We start from the raw sequence: 19,419 nt of genomic DNA on the forward strand, positions 1-19,419 counted from the left end.
ACAGAATTTTGCCCTTACTGTTTCGTGAGGGGAATGAGGTTACCCCTCTGCAAGGAATATTTTGAGGAATTGTCCCCGACTCAGTCCCCAGGAACGCATGCAGAGCCCAAGAAACCACCGTGCTTTGAGACCAGCCACATGGAGCCCATATGCTCCTGTCAGACCTGATGCTCGCTCGAGGCAGCTCTATCGGAGCCATGCAATCAGGAACTCCCTGTGTTTGTGACGATGCCATATCTGATCCCTTCCTTCCTGGATATAAATGGTTTCATTCTGAAGAACAGCCAGTGAGATATTTATCATGATTTCATGTTGCTATTTTTAAAAAATAGATACACAGTTTTGTCATGCACAACTTCCAACTGGAAATATTTTCACTTTGTGGCAACATAACTCTTTCTGCCCAATAGAGCATTCATACCCCATTTAGTATGTGTTTTGTGATGGTTATCCAATTTAATATGGACCATTTAAAAATACCAGTTTGATAATTATGAAGTACTAGGAGCATTTTGATGATCTTCTTATTATTTCACTGATTGTCAGTAATTGACTAGTGAATTTAGAGAATGTTTCAACTGGTAATTCTACTTTTTAGCCTGTGGACAGACTTGTTTCTGTTAATATTTAATATCTTTTATGAAGGAACAATTCTATCAGAACAATTGAGTTTACTCACCTTTTTGCTTTAGTTATAATAATGGCACATATTAGTTGATTAAAGAACATTACACCTTCAATTATTGGCATTTCCTGAACATATAAACACGGAGTTACATTCTTTGGATTCTGTAAATTTATTTTGTCAAACTTCCCAGAGACAGTTAAAGGGTAAGAATGTTATCCTTCTGTGTGTGTTTTTTCAATAGTTTTCATTATAATATATTTTTCCCATAATCAAAATTGTTGGTAGGTGTCATGGAATGCACATCAAAATAGATGGAAGGCGTTACAACCTCCCCATAGGGTGACAGAAGCTATTCACATGTATCAAGAGATGAACGTCCCATGTGGCAGCAGAGCTACCTGCAAATTGCTATATAAAGTTTATGCAAAAAAACTCCCCGTCTGAAAGACACTAGTGACAGCCCACTTGGCTACAGAAATGCACTGGCTTTAGCCTCTCCCTCTCCTGTTAAGCAGGAATACTTTTTGCATCCCTTCCCATTCACTTCCTAACTTCCCAATAATATACTAATATCTTTTAACCAAAAAAAGCAGTCATTATTACTGGTGAATGATGAGTGTTTCCAAGTGTGGCCCAGTTGCTTGTCCCGAATTTTGGGATAGGCCATCACCTACTTTGCATTTCCATAAAGTTAGCACTGATGATAAATGGAAGAACCAATCCTGATCCTCAACCTAACTCAGCCAAATGGTCTACAAGTAACTAAAAGCTGAGAGTGAGGCAGTGGGAACGCACACTGTTTTGGAGTCAAATCTAGTTTTTTATTTTAAGCCACAAGAAACAGCCATGTTTGATTATATGGCATTTCTTAAGAAAGGCATCTTGTACTTCAGTAGGAGATAATGTGACATGTTATTAAGTGCTTATAATTGGTGTGGTTTTGTTAAAATATACAGTATAAGTCACTTTTGAGTAAGCAGTAAATGAAATTCATATTTTACAAAACCACAGCTTTCTTCCAGCTTCTATCTTTCAAAAATAAACATGATTGCTTAACAATAAGTTACAAATAACAAAATACACATTCCTGCACACCCACGCTTTCCTAGTGGCGTGTCATAGACAAGTTTAAGATGCACAAGAAATATAGCCTAGAATCACTGTGAAGTTTTCAAAGCCATTCCCTGACAAATTTATGAAAGGAACTTAATGTATGTGAAAATTTGGCTTTTAATAGTTCATTTGAAATTTTTTACTTCATCCTCTGCTGATGTCAGATACTATGATGTCACAACAGCTGCTGGTGGTAATGATTGATACCATACAGAAAAAGCTGTGTTCTGAAGCGAAGGTTAAGCAGTAGGAAAGAAGAATTTTTCTTTTTATGCAAATAATTGCAGTATAATGCTCTGATATAATTTCTGCCTAGGTCTTGACTCACATGCTAGTTTATTGCTTTCATTCCTACATGACACACATAATAGCAATCAAAACACATTTTTCTGCTTTAGTTGTAGATTTACTACTGTATTACAGAATTATTTATGCATAAACACACACACCAAGCTACATGTGGTATCTGTGTTGCATGAAGTCTATATTATTATGGGCTTCCACTATAAAAATTGCTTTTGGTAACAAAAAATGAGCACACAAAATGTTATGCAGAAGCCAAACTGTTTGGAAACACAATCCCTCAAGCTTTTAAGTAAAGCACAACAGCTCTTTAACAACTAGTCCAGAAGCCGTCCCACCCTGAAGTTATATTTACCAAGCTGTCTGCAGCAGCCAATTATTTCACTATGTTTTGGCTATACAAGGAAAGAAGTGCTCCAAACATATGAAACAGTATTTTTTATGCTTTTTGTATGATGTTTGTAGAAATGTTAGTAGTGTAACAAAAATTACGAAGAATAACAGATTAAATTCATGTTTTTATACTCAAAGTTTAATTAACAATTTTCTTTCAAAACGTTTTGTGAATTATGCAGATGAGAGCTATATGTAACAAGTTTTCCAAGAAGCTACATACTTATATTAGTTGAATATTTCCTTCTGAATAGTTGGCGTTGTCAATTTCTTCTGAGAATTTTACAGAATCACAGAATCAACCAGGTTGGAAGAGACCTCAGGGATCATCGAGTCCAACCGTTGCCCTGGCACCACCCTGTCAACTAGACCATGGCACTAAGTGCCATGTCCAGTCTTTTCTTAAACACATCCAGAGATGGTGACTCCACCACCTCCCTGGGCAGCCCATTCCAATGTCTAATAACCCTTGCTGAAAAGAAATTCTTCCTAATGTCCAACCTGAACCTCCCCTGGTGAAGCTTGAGGCTGCGTCCTCTTGTCCTATCGCTAGTTGCCCGGGAGAAGAGGCCGACTCCCACTCCACTACAACCTCCCTTCAGGCAGTTGTAGACTGCAATAAGGTCACCTCGGAGCCTCCTCTTCTCCAGGCTAAACAACCCCAGCTCCCTCAGCCGTTCCTCATAGGTCAGACCCTCCAGACCCCTTCATTTAGGGGGATGCTTCTTTGAGATGTAGGGATAGAGAAAAAGAAAAGGAGGAAAGAGGCAATATCTGAAAAACAGTCTTTACTCATTTGCAATGTAGATAACTTGGTGCTTCTCAATGACTTCTATGTCATGCTCCAGTTGTTTCATCTGTGATTCCAGCTTTTCTTTATACATCTTCTTGGTTATGGTGTCTATTTGTACCGGAAGACACTGAAATTCACGATACGCTTCCTCCCAGTTCTTTTTCAGCCCCTAGTGGCATTACATGAAAAGGAAACAGATGAGAAAAACTTACTTCATTAAGAATAATAGGCACATAAACTACTCAGGGGGTTTTGTTGATGTTGCATTTGGTAAGTGTCACTGCAATGTGAAAATAATACATAAATATATGGATAATGTTTAATCATCTTAATTGGACCAAATTAATTAAATGCTTAAAAGTCAAAGTAGTTGCAACAGAATTTTGATTCTTTCTGATGCAACATAAGGAATGGTCTTTAAAAAACTCTGTGCCTTCGAGAGAGAAAATTACAGTCTTTAAGAGGCAACAAAACAATAGTTAAACTAGCCAATGAAGGACGGGCTAAAAAAATGCTAAACTGCAAACAAGTATGTCCACGTGACTAACAGTCAACTCTGTAGCCTACCAGGAACTCAAGGAAGCCTGTACACTTCCTTTCCAGTCCTCAGTATCTTCAAGAAAAACTGCACAGGGTAAATGAAGAGTGACTCTTCCTTATCCTATAGAAGAGACTTTCTGTGCTTTCAGTGAACTACAGGTAGGCAACTTTGACTGCTCCATTGTGTCTAATGCTAGCATCCTCGCTGAAGAACTACTAGGATTCATAAAAGCTGCCTCAAAACTCTTATCACTCAAATGCCTTCTTTTCTCCAAAATGCAACAGGAAATATCTTACAAACTGCACTACAGAAACCACTTCCCCATAAACAGCAACCTGGCTACCACAGATATCACCACCTCACACACACAGTGGTGTTACCTACCTCAAGTAATCACAAGAGTACCAATATTTGGAAACTCCAGCCAAAATTCAGCAGCAGTTTCAGTACATCTCACCACCAGCTTCGTTTTCCATAATTGAGACTTTGCTCACACCATGGACACCAAACTGATCCCACAATATTTTAACTTCTATGAACTGCTTTGAAAAAATTCTAAACAATTGCATTCCCTTCCTAATCTACATTTACAATAACATCCGTAGGCAACTTATTTATCACTTGGACTAAAAAACCTAGCTGTCACTGACCCTCAACACTCATTTCAATAACTGCTACCTCTCTTGAATCGACAGCAAGTTGAACATGAGCCAACAGTGTGCCCTGGCAGCCAAGAGAGCTAACTGTGTCCTGGGGTGCATCAAGCATAGTATTGCTAGCTGGTCGAGGGAGGTGATTGTCCCGCTCTGCTCTGCACTGGTGCGGCCTCACCTTGAGTACTGTGTGTAGTTTTGGGTGCCACAGTATAAAAAGGATATGAAGATACTAGAGAGTGTCCAGAAGAGAGCCACAAAGATGGTGAAGAGTTTAGAGGGGAAGCTGTACAAGGAGCGGCTGAAGTCACTAGGTCTGCAGCTTGGAGAAAAGACTGAGGGGAGACCTCATTGCAGTCTATAACTTCCTCACAAGGGGAAGTGGAGGAGTAGGTGTTGACCTCTTCGCCCTGGCAACCAGTGACAGAACTCGAGGGAATGGCAGGAAGATATGCCAGGGGAGGTTTAGGTAGGATATTAGGAAAAGGTTCTTCACCTAGAGGGTGGTGGAGCACTGGAACAGACTCCCCAGGGAAGCAGTCAACGGCACCAAGCCTGACAGCATTCAAGAAGCATTTGGACAATGCCCTCAGACACATGGTGTGAATTCTGGAGTTGTCCTATGCTGGGACAGGAGTTGGACTCAACCATCTTTGTGGGTCCCTTCCAACTCAGGACATTCTATGATTCTATGAATGCTGCTATGCAAAGAATTACCTTACTAGATAAAGTCAACAGTATTTTCCATATATAAAAGCCCAAGACTAAAAGCCTGCTTAAAAAACCCCATGCAGTCATCTGAAACATACTCATAAACCTGTTAATTCAACATCAGAGACAATATTTTACCCACCAATATATGCTGAATGGAACCAGACTGGGGTAGAAAAATAAAATTAAAACTTGTCTTTACATCCTCACAGTTACTGCAACAATTGCTCTTACTTTCTCTCCTATACATGCATATATGAGGATTTAGTAGAGTTTATTCAGTGCATCAAATGTCCTCATGAAAACCGTATGGGTGAACTTAATAATCACACCTACTACAAGGAACTCATACAGCAATCAGTAAATAATACAATGTAGCTATCAGTGAGAAAACACTTTTCCAAAACATTTTTGGCTCTCAGTTCCGTTTCCTTAGAGGAGATCACAAAGTATCTTCAAAAATGAAGACCTGAAGTTACTCTCTTGGGAACTAAAGTTTTCAACTCTCCTCCATAACTAGAACTGGGTCCAGCTGACACACTGATTTTATGGCACGTTGTGATTTCCAGCCTCATGTGCTTCTTCTCCATTATTGTTAAGCACCTTCTCTCCCAGATTGGCTAATTGATTAACAGACTGAAGCTAAATTTAGAGGAATTATTCTTAATAAATATTTAGCTTTGAAGATTGTTGCTTCCATTTCAGAACTCAAGGACTCTTGTGCTTAAAAGCTTGTCTGATTTTGTCCACTGTATGAATTGATTTAACAGAAAAAAATGACCTCTCCCTGCCAATACTAAGAAAAACATACTTTTTAATATGAACTAATATTTTACTGATTCAAAGCAGTGTATTTATTGCATAGCAATTTGTGCTTTTTGCATATTCATATTAAGCATCTAAGTATTGTCCATAAAGGTTATTCCAACAATCTTCATATACAAATATCTACATAAATTTAAAAACCTGACCTCAACGTGTGAAACTAAGAGCAACAAGCCTAGCTGTTTACTGTCCTGTAATGCTACTTGTCTTTGCAATCTAAGGCTGTAAAGTACTTACATAAAGCTCCTAGTCTACCAGGTGTAAGGTATAGTTTACAAATACATAGTCATGAAAATAAATACGGTATTTCCAAAACTTTCATAGAATAGTCACTCATAGCTTCTTTTAAATAATTCTTCTTTGTGTACATTGGTAAAAACTGGTTTGGAAATAATTGAAAACAGTGAGTTTTAAAACACATTAGAGCAGGCACTCATCACAATTTACTTTGTCACTTCAGAGTGGAGAGATCAAAAGGAGATCATGACTCCCTATGTAAAAATCTCTCTCACAGCTCCTCCAACAGCAATGTAATATGCTGACCACTTTGCTATGGGCTAGATCACAACCAGAGTATCTAACTCTATATAAGGAATTCTAATACATGCTGGATCAGTGAGAAATATGTACTGCATTTATCAACATTCTCTTTTATTGTCATAAAATCCCAACCAAAGTAAGCAAAATGGAGAGAGAGTTCAAAAAATGTTGGCACAAATTATTTCCCTTTATTTTTGTAAGTTCACGAGGCTTGATTTTGTTCTCAGACATCTATTGCCACGTATTCTTTCAAATCAGATAGTGCACATGTGTTCACTAGCAATGTCAATTATTTTAAAAGACAGGAATTCCCATATGTCTACAGCTGAGCACTGGGTAAAAGCCACATACCCTGGGGGCACTAATTCCTCCTGACAATATAACTGCATGAGTAATCTGGTCCATGAAAGAGCAAACTTTTTTGAAAAATTTAAAAGAAAATACTGAGTTAATAAAAACAATCTAAAAACTATTCGATTAAAAATATTTGAGTGCACTCTTGTATTTTAAAAATATAGAACATAATTTTAATCAAACTAAATGCAGCACTGTGAGCAGCTGAACTCACATGCTTTTTTGCACATATATTTTTGTTGCATAGTTAACTTGCTGGACCATCAGCTTGTCCCATGGCTTTCCCACCATAAAAATATCTTAATCTTCACCCTTGCTGTTACATTCTTTATATCGCTGTCAATGCAATACTCTCACCTCTCTCCCATACTCCTTCCTAGCTGTACTTCTTGCTGCATAAGCAAGAGACACCATTGTGCTAGCTATTTTGGATCTTGCTGATGAACCAGTTAATCTTTTCAAGTGAGTTAGACACTGTGTTTTCTTTCTAGATATTCTGCTGGGTTTTTTGTGGGAATTTAGCATCTTGGAGATGTCCATCCATCTGCTAATTTGTTTCAGGTGGGTGCTAAGATCAAGTTATTAAGGGACAGACTGATAAACAGATATCACAGTAATGTAAGCCTCATTTTCATAGGAAGTTTGGCTAAAATGTGGTCATGAGAAATTCCAGTTCAAGGATTGGATATATTTCGAAAATATCTCTTTTCCGCTCTACTTCTTTTATGGTATTAGTTCTCTTTAGAAAATCTTGTGCAATAAAAACTTTATGAAAGACAGCATCCAAAACAGCTTGACAAAATACAATTTTTCCAGACATGGTTCTACAAATATATTGCAATTTCATTCTGTTTTCTGTTTTCGCCACATTTTAAAGTATGACCTTATGCTATAGTCAGTGAGGTCACTATGAGAAGACAGAAACTGTCAATAAAAGTGGCAATGTTGCATCAGGCAAAAAAAAGGCAATTTGTATTTTGCTGTGATTCACAAGTAGAGAGTCAGAACTGTCACTAAATCCATATAGGTGATTTTCTGCATTCCTTTGAAGTTTCACTGAAATTCCAAGTCATTAAGGGGGACAGGAATCTAACAGAATTGAAGTACTTGTAAAACTGGACTAAAATTGTAGCTAGACCAGCGCCCTCCAGTTTAGTTTACAACTGTTCTACAGCTCCATCTAGTGAAAAAGCAGCTGACTCACTTGGCTCGCTTAATAAATCTAGTATGCTTTTATCATTTACATAGACTTACATTACCTTATTTAATATTTTGTACATGTTACTAATTACACTAAATCAAAATATGCACCTGCAGGAGACTTTTTCTTTCTTCATCAGATATCTGTTTCATAGCTCTTTTCTTGAGCTGCTCCAAGATACCAGCTTCATATTCTTTCTGAGCTCTCTTCATTTCTTCATTTCTCCGTGTTACATATTTTGGTGTAACACCATAATCCTACAAGGGTAAGGAAGAAGTTTCTTATATGTGCTTTTAAGAAGGAAACAAAGTAATCCATAGTATATTACATTTGCAAAGACAGCTTGAAATGGAATTTTGTGCCACTGAGCAATAAAATCTTAAATCACTGTGTTCTTAGAAGTATCAGACATGATTGCCTTTGTAGCCTGAGCAAACATATAAACAATTCCCTTCAATTTCTTTTTGCAACCTTGGAAGACAACAGAATTCAGAAATCAAAATGTCTATTTATAAGAACTGATGGTTAAGTGAGGAGTTTGAAACCTGTTAATGACAGCAAGCTATTTTACATTTTTATATGGTGTCAGATTCTATGTTCTGAAACACATTCCTCAGATATTTTCTTTGAAAGGTCTTCCTGTATCCTGATTTTTGCTGAACACTGCATGCCACAGAAGAGAGTGAATAGTGTTAACATACATACGAAAACTGGACTAGTTAGGAATGATAAACTATCCCATATTGGATGTGGTAGAATTGTGTTTCTTGGAGGAAAAATAATTTCTGAATATCCCAGATGTACTTGGCAGAACACATCTATTTTGCCTTATTGTTTGTAAAATGAAGCCTATCTAGCTCTGCCGGAAGGTTCCGGAGTCTATTTTCTTTCTACCAAATGCTAAATGATTCACAAATCTTTTAGTGTTGGGTAGCACTATGACTAGCATTGTTTATATATATGTTTAGCCATGCAAAGGTACTGCAAGGGCTGCAGGTTCACTTTTTTTGCATCTTCTCTGGCATGAGTTATGTCATATGTCATGTCTCTTTTTGCATAACGCTCTGTCATGAGTTACCCGTTTAGATAAGCCAGACTCCTGATACATCTTGTTTTCCTGAGGAGTGGAATGGACTGCTCTTGTTCTTGGAGGAGGTTGTCCTTAAAGGAATGCCAGCTCTTTCAAGCTCCTTTTGTTTTTCAGAGGAGCCACCCTGAGGAGGAGGGGATCTTGAACTACTTCATGGCCTGTGCAACCAAGACTACTATTGATTATCACACCTCTGATCAGTTCTTCTCTTTTGTAAGCAGCAGAACCAGAAGAGCGTGACCACTGTTTGGCTTATCCACCATCTGTGTTAAGAAGCTGTTGCTGACACACTCCAGGAATCTTTTTTGATTGCTTTTATCCCATTGTGTTGTCCTTTCAGCAGATATCAAGGAGGGTGAAGTCTTCCATAAGAAGCTGCACTGTGATCTGAAGATTTTCTCAAGTTGCTTAAAGAGATTTCATCCAGTTCCTCACCTGATTGGATGGTCCATAGCAAACACACTTTTGACACTTGCTGGCCTTTCCTCTGATCCTGACCCACAAGCTCAACCACACTGTTGCCAATTCCATAGAAGAGCTCCATATATTTGAACAGCTCCTTCATCCAAAGGGCAACCCCTCCTCTTCTTCCCTGCCTGTCTTTCCTAAAGAGCCAGCATTCATTCATCACAGAATTCCATTTGTCTCCCTATCAGATACTCTCTGGGTTCCCAATGGAACACATATGCTATTGCTTTAGCAGCATCATTCTGCCATTTTTTTTCTGACGGCATAAACAAGTGAATACAGAGCAAAGTCAAGACACAGCTCTAGTGCCAGTGTTTCTCCTTGATGAATTTCAAAGGTCCACCATAAACAGCAGTGGTATCTAAACATCTCAAAAAGAATCATGAACATTTCATAGGAGAATGCAATAGAGAACCTAAAATAGGCATTGCTACTAGTATTCCCACTATAATTTAATAAAACTTACTTACCTTTTTTTTAATATATTTTGGAACAAGTCCTGAAGTTTCAAGCAGATATTTATCTCCCTGTCTTGTATCAACACAAATAGGTTGAGGCTTTTTAGGCAAACTCGTGATAGCAGCAACTGCATTTGTCTTTATAAAATTTGTTTTATTCTGAATTCCCATAACTGGGTGATCTGTCCTCCGTGGCACTGATAACGCAGGCAATTTCTTACTATCCTGTTCTTTTTTTCCTGTGAATTAAGTATGTAAACATTCTCAGCAATAACCATGAAGAGCTTTGCAATTTAATGTTATTACATTTTTCAAAAGGGAAAAAAAATATGCACAAAATTACATAGAAATAGAAACCAACTGTATCTACAATGAAAGAATTGACTGGGAATGTACTATGATGAAAATGAGTATGCCTGTTCGGCATAACAAGTTTCATAACCTAGGAAACACTATGTTGTTTTAGATGGGTTTTCCTTATAACATGCCACTCATTTCCTCTTAACTGCAATAGTATGTGACTGTTTTCAAATGTAATTAAAACTACTTTTACTAGAGATGCTCGTTGTCAGGGCACTTAGGCATTAATGGCCCTGCCCAGTCTCACCTGGGGCATCCACCCACACCCTTGGGCTCAGGAACCCCATTTCAGTTCAGCCCTGGGCTGTCAGTACCTGACTGAGCTATCTCAGCCATGCCTGCCCCTAGTCCTATTCCTGAAGAACTATGTGGAATCCGTGGATGGACCTGGCCCATTACCCCATCTTGCCTGATGGTCACTAGGCCATTGATAGGACACATTTTCATCACCACCCCACTATGCTTGCGTGCCTCTGGTGGGACTGCAGCCTGTTGGTGCGGTCATTGCCCAGCCTGCATTGTGGTTGCCCTCAATTTCTGGTTCACCTTCCCTTAGGGAAAAGCCCTGCTCTTGCTGCTCCCTAATACTCATAAACAACTTCTCACAATCCTTTCTCCAGAGAATGTAGAAACTCTTCCTTTTTAGTGTAATCTTTTCTCCACAGCACCAACAGAAAGTCAGTAGTCTCGCTTCAGGCGAGTGATGAAAGACAATTAATTTCCCACCATATTTCCCACTGGATATAACTCTAACTCACAGTCATTATCAGACATAATGATTTGATTCAGGTTGTTGTTCTTGAGTTCATGTTCTTCTTTGGCAGAAAATAACTGTAATGTCACATGTGACAGAGCTCATTCCTACAACAGCTGGTTTCCTGATACTGACCCCACAAACCAGTGCTTTCCTGGGTTTTGTTTTTACAACCTGATAGCTTGCCATAACTTAGTCCTATAGGACACACAGACTTAAATCTCTCTTTCTCTTAGGATGTGCTTTTGGAAGCAAGATCTCTGAAGCTTCTCAGTGAGCACTGGCTCACCCTTATCTGTAGTACATTGGTGCACACTTGCTGTTTTGGGACCCCTCACTTCTTCTGGAGCCAGCAAATGAGTTTGGTTAAAATGAATGCCAGACTCTAGCAATACAACAAGATTCAGCTGAAGGTTGGGCAATATACCTTTTGTAAGGAAGTGGTGAGTAATCAGACTCTTAAAAGAATGATACTATCCCAGACTTTAGGGAAAAAAAAATAATCTTTCTGTTCTGTCCTTGCAATCCATTTTTTAACTAGTTGGATCAAAACCAGTTTTGAAGGTGGCACAGATACCATGAACACAATGCCATAATCCCATTTAGACCACTGATAACTGGTTAAATTCCAAGTGATGAAAGTGCCATGCTTTAAAAGAGGTGATTAAGCAGTGTAACTTCTCTGAAGCAGGTATGCAATTCCATCCAACAAAGGTACAAGAACTTTCTGAGTTAATGGTACAGTTCCTTCTCAAGATCTGTTAGGATCTAATCATGGCAATGAAATTACTAGTCTGGATCGAAGCTATGATGTGTCATAGTCATTTTGAGGCTCTGGTATGTTGACTCCAAATGCAAAAGCATATATTGCTATTATGAAGCCCTGAATCAACAAGTTGAAATGGAAATATTGTGAGCTGCTTGTCTGAGAAAAATGGGTCAGAGTGCTCTGTCTGCAAATTGCAAATTTGAAGTAGTTAACACTAATTTTATAATACAAGTACTTAAAAAGGATCTTATGGACTGCTCCAAATTATTGGTGAATCAACCTTCTTTCCTATGCCCATCTAAAACACTAGTATGGTAATTTAACAATTTGAGCTTGTTAACACCAATGAGCTTGGAAGCATTCATGCTCAGATGCTATGAAGTATTACATGCTGGTATACTGAACACTGTTCGGATGTCCTGAGAAAGTGAAGACTTTATTAAAAATTGACCCAGGATGCCTACAGGACCTCTGGGACCAAAGCTTACCTTAAGGTTCTAATAATCCATATTGCCTGAGGCATTAAGCCTCCTGGGCCAGCCTGTATTTTCAGTGCTAAAGCCATTTGCGTGTGCCACACAAATTTGGGTGCTGGACTCCTACATTCTCTTAGACAATTTTTTTTTTTTTAATACTGTATGTTAAACTTTTCTATTTTTCCAGGCTAAAACCAATTTCAAGCTGAAACTTTAGAACTGAATTACAAATTCTGACAGCAATCTACTTAGAACTCCAGCAGCACTAAGAAGGTCACTCCACCCTTGAAGAACTGGCCATGAGGCTGAACATTAGAACTGTCAACTCCTTATACCTAGAATTATGGTTTGTGCCCAAAGATAGGATGCATTTCCAACAAAATATTCCAATTTCCGTATTGCTGTGACACGCAGCTCTCCAAAAAATTCTGTGCTTTGAACACTGCCAGCCAATTTAATGCTACGGGATTAAGAGCCAACAATGAGTGCTGAAGAGTAAAAGCTGTATGCTGCTTATAACATCAAGAAAGGCACACATACTTTTCCCATATCTCTTCAAGCATTAAAAACAATTAGTTCACTTCTAATACCCCCATTCATATTATTTACTTTAATATTAATGATCAGTTGCAGAAAAGAATAATGTACAAATCCAAACTACATAATTACAAATTGAAATATCAGCAGGATAGAACATACCCTCAACATGCCTTCAATACCTGAATAGTTGCCGCCAAAAGAGATATAATTTATCTTTATGTTTCAGCTGGTTTTGTACCGCATGACAGTAAATACTTACTGTAATTTCTAATCACATATATAATCTCCCTGTTGCTTGTTTCAGTATTTTACACAATAAATAAGAAACATTTTTGTAAAATCGAGAAATAATTTTGGTATCATAGATACTACAAAAGTATGCCCCAGCATACAAAAATGATTTCAATTTAAAAAAAAATTGATTCTCCAGAGCTAACTGTTACTTTCAACATTAATATTGTCAATTTTAAAATTAAAAAAATACATTACATTTCATATATTTCATGTCTATACTTACTTGCTGGTAGCTTGGGTTCTTTTGAATGTTTCTGCAGAAAGTTTTTTGGAGACGGCACTGCAACTTTTGCTGGTCCCATAGTTTTCCACTGAGCTTTATTTTTCTCTGCTTCAAGTTTCACAGATGGTCTAAATGTGGATGTATACCTTAGATGATAAAAAATAGCCATAAAGAAGTTAAAGGTCAGAAAATTATTAAAAATGCTTCTTCAAAGAATATACATTTTTGCAGTAGTTCATGCCAAAAGCCTAAGCTATTTTGTTTTGTGCTCTCTCCCGAATAAAGGCCATCATTCATACAACCTCCATACTAAGGCTAAGCTCAGCTCTGCACTGACAAGTTGTTTTTCTGATTCTGAAGTTAGCTTGCTTCCTCCTTCTTCTCTTGTGTCTCCAAGGTCAGTATTATCACACTTTTGGAAATGGTTCCTGTATGCACTGTTCACACAAATACTGAACACAGACATTTTGAACTCAGCAAAACCTAAATTTTGGAAATAACCTGCTTGCATGAATTAATTATTTTTCTGAAGTCGTGCATTACACACTTTGGTCTTTATTTTTTAATTAACTTCATTTTGAAAAGTTTTTTTTAGCACGGCTATTTGTTCTGTTCAGAAATGCATCCAAAATATACAGCTGTTGTGCACCTACAGGAAAATAGTTATCATGAACCTACTTTGCTAGAGTTTCTATATTTGAAAGTTTGTAGTATGGGTAAGATGTAAATGCCAACGTATCTCAGCTGTGGCAGTACCTTGTAGGGCCTTACACAGCAATCAAACACATCTAAGGAAAAGCTTAGCTGCCTTCAAAAAAGATGAGATCTGTATTGATAATGAGAACATTCACTGCTTCATTCTATGGGATGAAACATCTTATTGAGGTATGTAAAACCTCATGCTTCAGAAAACATGTCAAACACAGTCGAGAGTTGGACAGAATGCCCTTGATCATCAGTTTATCTTATTACTGTCCACTGTATCATTGTCTCAATGTTCCCATTGAACCATCTGTTACAGACTATTATAAGAGATTAGCTGAGGTGGATGACTGCTCCAAAATAGCACAGCAAACTGTATATTTCTTATATTACAAAGATCCAAACTATGATCCTGAACTATTGTAATCAGTGGTGGTTTTGGCACCAGCTGAAACAGATAATGTGAAAATCAGTAAGGGCTCAGACATGAAAATCTGTATGCACATAGTATGCACACACTGCTGTTTTGGTGTAATGCTGCATATGGCACTGTAACTTCTGCTTTAATCAAAAGTATGCAAACGTTCTCCAAAAGAAGCCAAATGCTGATCATTAGCTGGTTAGCAGCATCTTGCTTCTATCTGAAGGACTGAGCTGTCACATATGTTTTCCTGAAGGAGCAGAACTCCCTGCTCCCAAAGCTAAGGCTACCACATTGTACCTTTTGAAATCTGTCCATCTTTAGGAAACATATCATATTAATTTATGCTAGAAAAAAGCTGATGAACAGTTGTGCTTTTCTTTCACAGAAAAAAAACATGTTTATGAAAAAACTATACCATGGTTCCAGGTAAGGAAAAAAAGAACAAAAAGGTTATATACAATGCAACCTATTTTATGGAAATACTGAAATAGGATGAAAGAAAGAATGTAATGCTGGGCCAGTGAATGGGAGTCATAGTAGCAACACTGATAAAAGCTTTCATATATGAGTTGCAAATGTCCAATACTTGTATTTGTACTTGATCATAACATTAGAAAACGTATGAGGACTTCATTAAAAACATGGAGTTATTTTGCCTCCTAGATATTTGGTTTCCAAAATCAGACAGAGGATTATGTACATAAGATGATATGCAATTCCAGAAATACCTTTAATTATAAGGAATGAAGATTTATTTTTTCTGTTAAATTCATAGCAAACAGCCATAGACATAGGCACAAACCCACCACATTCATAAATTATTGCATTCCTCACCATTTGCTGGGAGTGGCATTGTAGCCACGCAGTAGAGAAAGGTAGTGACTTTATGAGGAGCTTGACCTGGTATGGTTCACACAGTCTTGGAATGAGAAAATGAATGAGAAGATATTGAGTTTATTACGTATTGGCATAAGGTAAAGACGTCATTTGTAGATAGCTGTAGGCATTCCTTTGGACAAAGAAATGTGGCAGTTATATCTTTTCAGTGACTTTTCAGGCCAAGAAAGTGACTATATGCTGTCATACACCAACATCATAGGGTTAGAGAGAGTTGCGAAGAAGAAAACATGGGGGACTTCAGAATCTTAATCCCTTCATCATTTGGCAAGGGGAAAAAAGACAATACATTTGTAAGAAGACAGTTACTATTCCTTAGGCATCATCTTGGGACATCAAAGTTGAGGAAAATGAGGATGCTTGCCTTGATTTCATGAGTACCACCTGGTCAGTTGAGAGTGAAGTATATATGATTTCCTAAATTTTGTATGCATTAGTTAAAACTGGTCAGATCATGCTATTAACCAGGTTCAACACTGTTGTTACCAGCTGGATATTTGGCACATTGAAAACCAAAGCAGGAAGTGGGGTGACAACAGAAGTTAATGAGATCAGAAGGGGATTTAGTCAGATTACATCCAACCTAAGGAATCCCTTGCCTAAACTGAACCTGATGGTCATGCAGTATCCAAACCCTTGAATGGTATTAAGGCAGGAGTGGATTTAGTGTGCTGTGTGCCTTGCCATACTGTCATTTCACTTTGTCTGCCAAAAGTATCTTTCCTTCACATTGGAAACAAAAAAAGACGTATGATCTATTTTTACATGGAAAAGGTTCAGAACTAGGAACCTCACAGGTCTGAACCCTTTTACCTAAAAAGGGATAACTATCTTTGTTCGAATAAGTGTCGCTGGTATTTCTGCTCATTTTAAAGCTATTGAGTTATGACCTACATTAACCTTTCACTGAAAAAGCTAACTGTGACAGCTTTCTTTCATATAAAGTAATAGCGACTTGAAAAAACAACATATGTTTGCATAATTGTCGAATAAGAATTAAAAAAAACCTCTCAAAGGGATACTAGGGGGCAAAAGGCCTTTTTAAAAATGTTTTTAAGGTAAGGAGTGAAAAAGAGAAGCAAAAGAATGTCAGAAGACACACCTGTCCACGTGAAAAGAATGAAGTGTGGCACTGAGGAAAACTTAAAAAAAAACCCAACTTGCTCGCTGAAAAATTATTACAAGTGCAAATAACAAAGATGTCATGCAATTCCTCTGCGTGGAAAGAGTGCTTTGCAAATTCTTTGTCAATGAACAAGATGGCATTGATGAATCATCAGCTCACGGAGCAGGCTGTAAACCCTCAGATGTTAGTGACTCATTAGGAGGAGAAATAACTATGCAAAAACTAGATTTTTTTTAATACCTGTTACCCGTAAGATGTATTGCCTTGCCAGAACCAGTCACCGTGCCTGCAAGTGGTACTGTCACACCCACGTCCCTGGGAGGTTTGACAGGCTTCTCCTCCAGGCACGGCAGGACGTTACAGGACCTCTCCTGAGCTCGCTGCGTCGGCATCCTCCGGCCAAGGGACCCTGAGCACGGGGAAGCGCCCACGTCGCTGAGCGAGCCTCGCATTTCCTCCCTCTTCGCAGCTCCCCCTCGCCCCTCCTCGCCCTCGGCCCACTTCAGCGAACGGCTCCCTCCCGCCGCGCAGCCCCTCGCCCCGCCGCCTGCCCCCCCAGGCCGCCGCCGCGGCAGGGGCGGGCCGGCACACTGTTGCCTCCGCAGTTACTAGGGAAACCCGTTGCTAGGTAACAGCGCCATGAGGGGGCGGAACGTACGCCACCCCGCGCCCGCCTCCCTCCGGCGGAAGGCAGCTGTCGGCAGGCGTTAGGGATAGGAGCGGCAGCGCGCAGGCGCAATCGCACGAGGCAACGCCGGCAGCCGCGCAGGCGCAGTTCGCGGCGGTGAAGCCAGCAGGGCCGAGTCAGGGCGCGCCGGGCGGCTGGACTGCGCGTGCGTCGCTGTGGGCGGAGTCGCGGGGGCGGGGCGGGCAGGTGGCTGCGCATGCGTGGTGGGAGGGTGTGGGGGGCGTGGGAGCGTGTGGGGCGCGCGCGGTACCTGTGGCAGCTGTTCCCGCCCCGCCGGTACGTATGCGCGCGCGCGCCGCGCTGAGGGAGCCTGAGGGAGCCTGAGGAAGCCTGGGGGCGAGGGGAGCCGCGGGGACAGGGCAGGGCAGGGGCGCCGCCGCCGCTCCCGAGGGAAGGTGGGAGCCCAGGGCTGCATTGGCCGGGTGGGCGGGCGTGACTGACCCGGCTCTGTGGTGTCGCGTTTCCCCGGCGCGGTGCGACCCGGCCCGGCCGGCTTCCTCCTCCCGCCCGCGCCTTGACACCTTTGGGGCGTCGAAACGGTGAGGCGGGAGCGCGGTGGTGAGGTGGGAAGAGGGAAGCTTTGCAGGATCTTGGTCTGTGGGATGGTCACGAGAAGGTCGAAGTTGAATGGTTTACTTTGGGATTATTTTTTTGTCTGCATAAAAGCTCTGAGGAAAGTCAAATGGAAGTTGTCTTGTGTTAACAGTTTTGAAATATGGTAATTTTCAGTCTTCACCTGCCTTGAGGTCTTTGACAGCTGCAAACTGCCACTGACTTGTTTGGTTACTGAATTTTAACCATACGTTATGTTGTTGCAAACTTTGTGTCTGTTCAGTTTTCACCATAACTCTTGCCATCAGCAATGGTTGTTAAAACTGTGGGTATTGGCTGATGATATGTAGGTGCTGTCAGCAGTCCAAGTGAAGGGGTGAGGTATGTCATAAAAACTTAAAATTTCATTGGAAGTACAGATGTAAGCTCTGCTTTAAAGAAACCCCCACTCTTGGAAGAATTAGCTATATCTAAACTTGGATGGTTTGGTGTTCTAACTAGACCGGTAAAATCTATGAGATACAGTCTAATTTGAGCTGTTTTTACAGTAAGATTTTGCCAGTTGTATAAAAAATGGCTTCAAAGAAACAGTTGAATTCAATGGTTGCAAGCTTCTGTGTAAATGTACTTTATATGGATGCAAAATTGAATTACACTGGAATAGATTAAACCAGTTGAGCAGCTGAATAAAGAAATTCCCTGCAAATTTTTGCGCCAGCTTAGCCAAGTTGATTTCAAACAATACCATAAACTGCTTATAACTTCATGTAAATGTGGTAAGATTATAACTAGAGAAATCTGTGTCGAGTTTCTTTCTTGTCTACACTTGTAATTTGGGGGGGAATTAGGTTCCTATGGCCTAGATTCATAAAGCAATCCAGATGTTATGCCCAGAAGCTGTGTAGTGTGTGCTGAGTGCCTGCACCTCAAAATGACTCTGTAGTGCAACTAGACACAGTAAGCAGGCCAGTATGCTTGGTGTGGTTTGTACTCGCTTAGTTCGTACATAACGCTTGAAGTGGCTCTTACATTCAGGAAATACAATCGCTAAAATATTGTCTCTACATTTTTTTAAAATGCTGAACATAACTTAGTTGTATTAAGCGTCCAGATGTAAATATCTGTTTCTGGCCCTGTAGCTCTGTGTGTTTGTCTTCACTAGAGTGCTTTACTAGGACAGTACAGCTTTATATTGATACTGAATATTACAACTACTCTTCACAGATTGTTTTTTCTTTATAATAACTATTACAGAAAACTTGTATTGCACCTACACGTGACCATTCCCTTCTACTTTACAAGGATTGGGAAAAAACTACAGTATGATATGCCCGTCTTTACTCTGGTCTATGCCTTGTAATTACAGCATGTTGATCTTGTCACAGCACTGGGTGCAAACATGGGCACTTATTGTTTGCAAGCTCATCTGTCCATGCAGAAGTGAGCAAATGCGAAGATTTTAAATAATTAGAAGTACTTTGACTTTGTAAGGCATGCTAATAGTTTGGTAAAGAAAGTAGAGTGTAAAAGGCAGACTGGGGAA

At 39.6% G+C, this 19,419-nt stretch overlaps 1 protein-coding gene across 1 annotated transcript; it reads right to left on the reverse strand.

Moving 5' to 3' along the window:
* Positions 1-3,225: 3,225 nt before the first annotated feature.
* ENKUR (enkurin, TRPC channel interacting protein) lies at positions 3,226-17,028 on the reverse strand. Its single transcript, XM_068405617.1, has 5 exons — positions 16,955-17,028; positions 13,488-13,636; positions 10,084-10,310; positions 8,166-8,312; positions 3,226-3,399 (listed from the first exon to the last, which is right to left on the reverse strand). Exons 1-5 carry the CDS (start codon positions 17,026-17,028, stop codon positions 3,226-3,228), a joined length of 771 nt encoding a protein of 256 aa, XP_068261718.1.
* Between the last annotated feature and the right edge of the window lie 2,391 nt (positions 17,029-19,419).

The sequence above is a fragment of the Nyctibius grandis genome, chromosome 7 (genome assembly GCF_013368605.1).
Source record: "Nyctibius grandis isolate bNycGra1 chromosome 7, bNycGra1.pri, whole genome shotgun sequence".
NCBI lineage: Eukaryota > Metazoa > Chordata > Aves > Nyctibiiformes > Nyctibiidae > Nyctibius > Nyctibius grandis.

What these genes read in the sequence shown, in the direction of transcription:
- ENKUR (XM_068405617.1), bottom strand. Translation starts at nt 17,028, where the DNA reads ATGCCGACGCAGCGAGCTCAGGAGAGGTCCTGTAACGTCCTGCCGTGC. An exon ending in AGAACCCAAGCTACCAGCAA is followed by an intron (nt 10,311 to 13,487) that starts GTAAGTATAGAC and finishes CTTAATTCACAG; the next exon opens with GAAAAAAAGAACAGGATAGT. An exon ending in CAAAATATATTAAAAAAAAG is followed by an intron (nt 8,313 to 10,083) that starts GTAAGTAAGTTT and finishes TTACCCTTGTAG; the next exon opens with GATTATGGTGTTACACCAAA.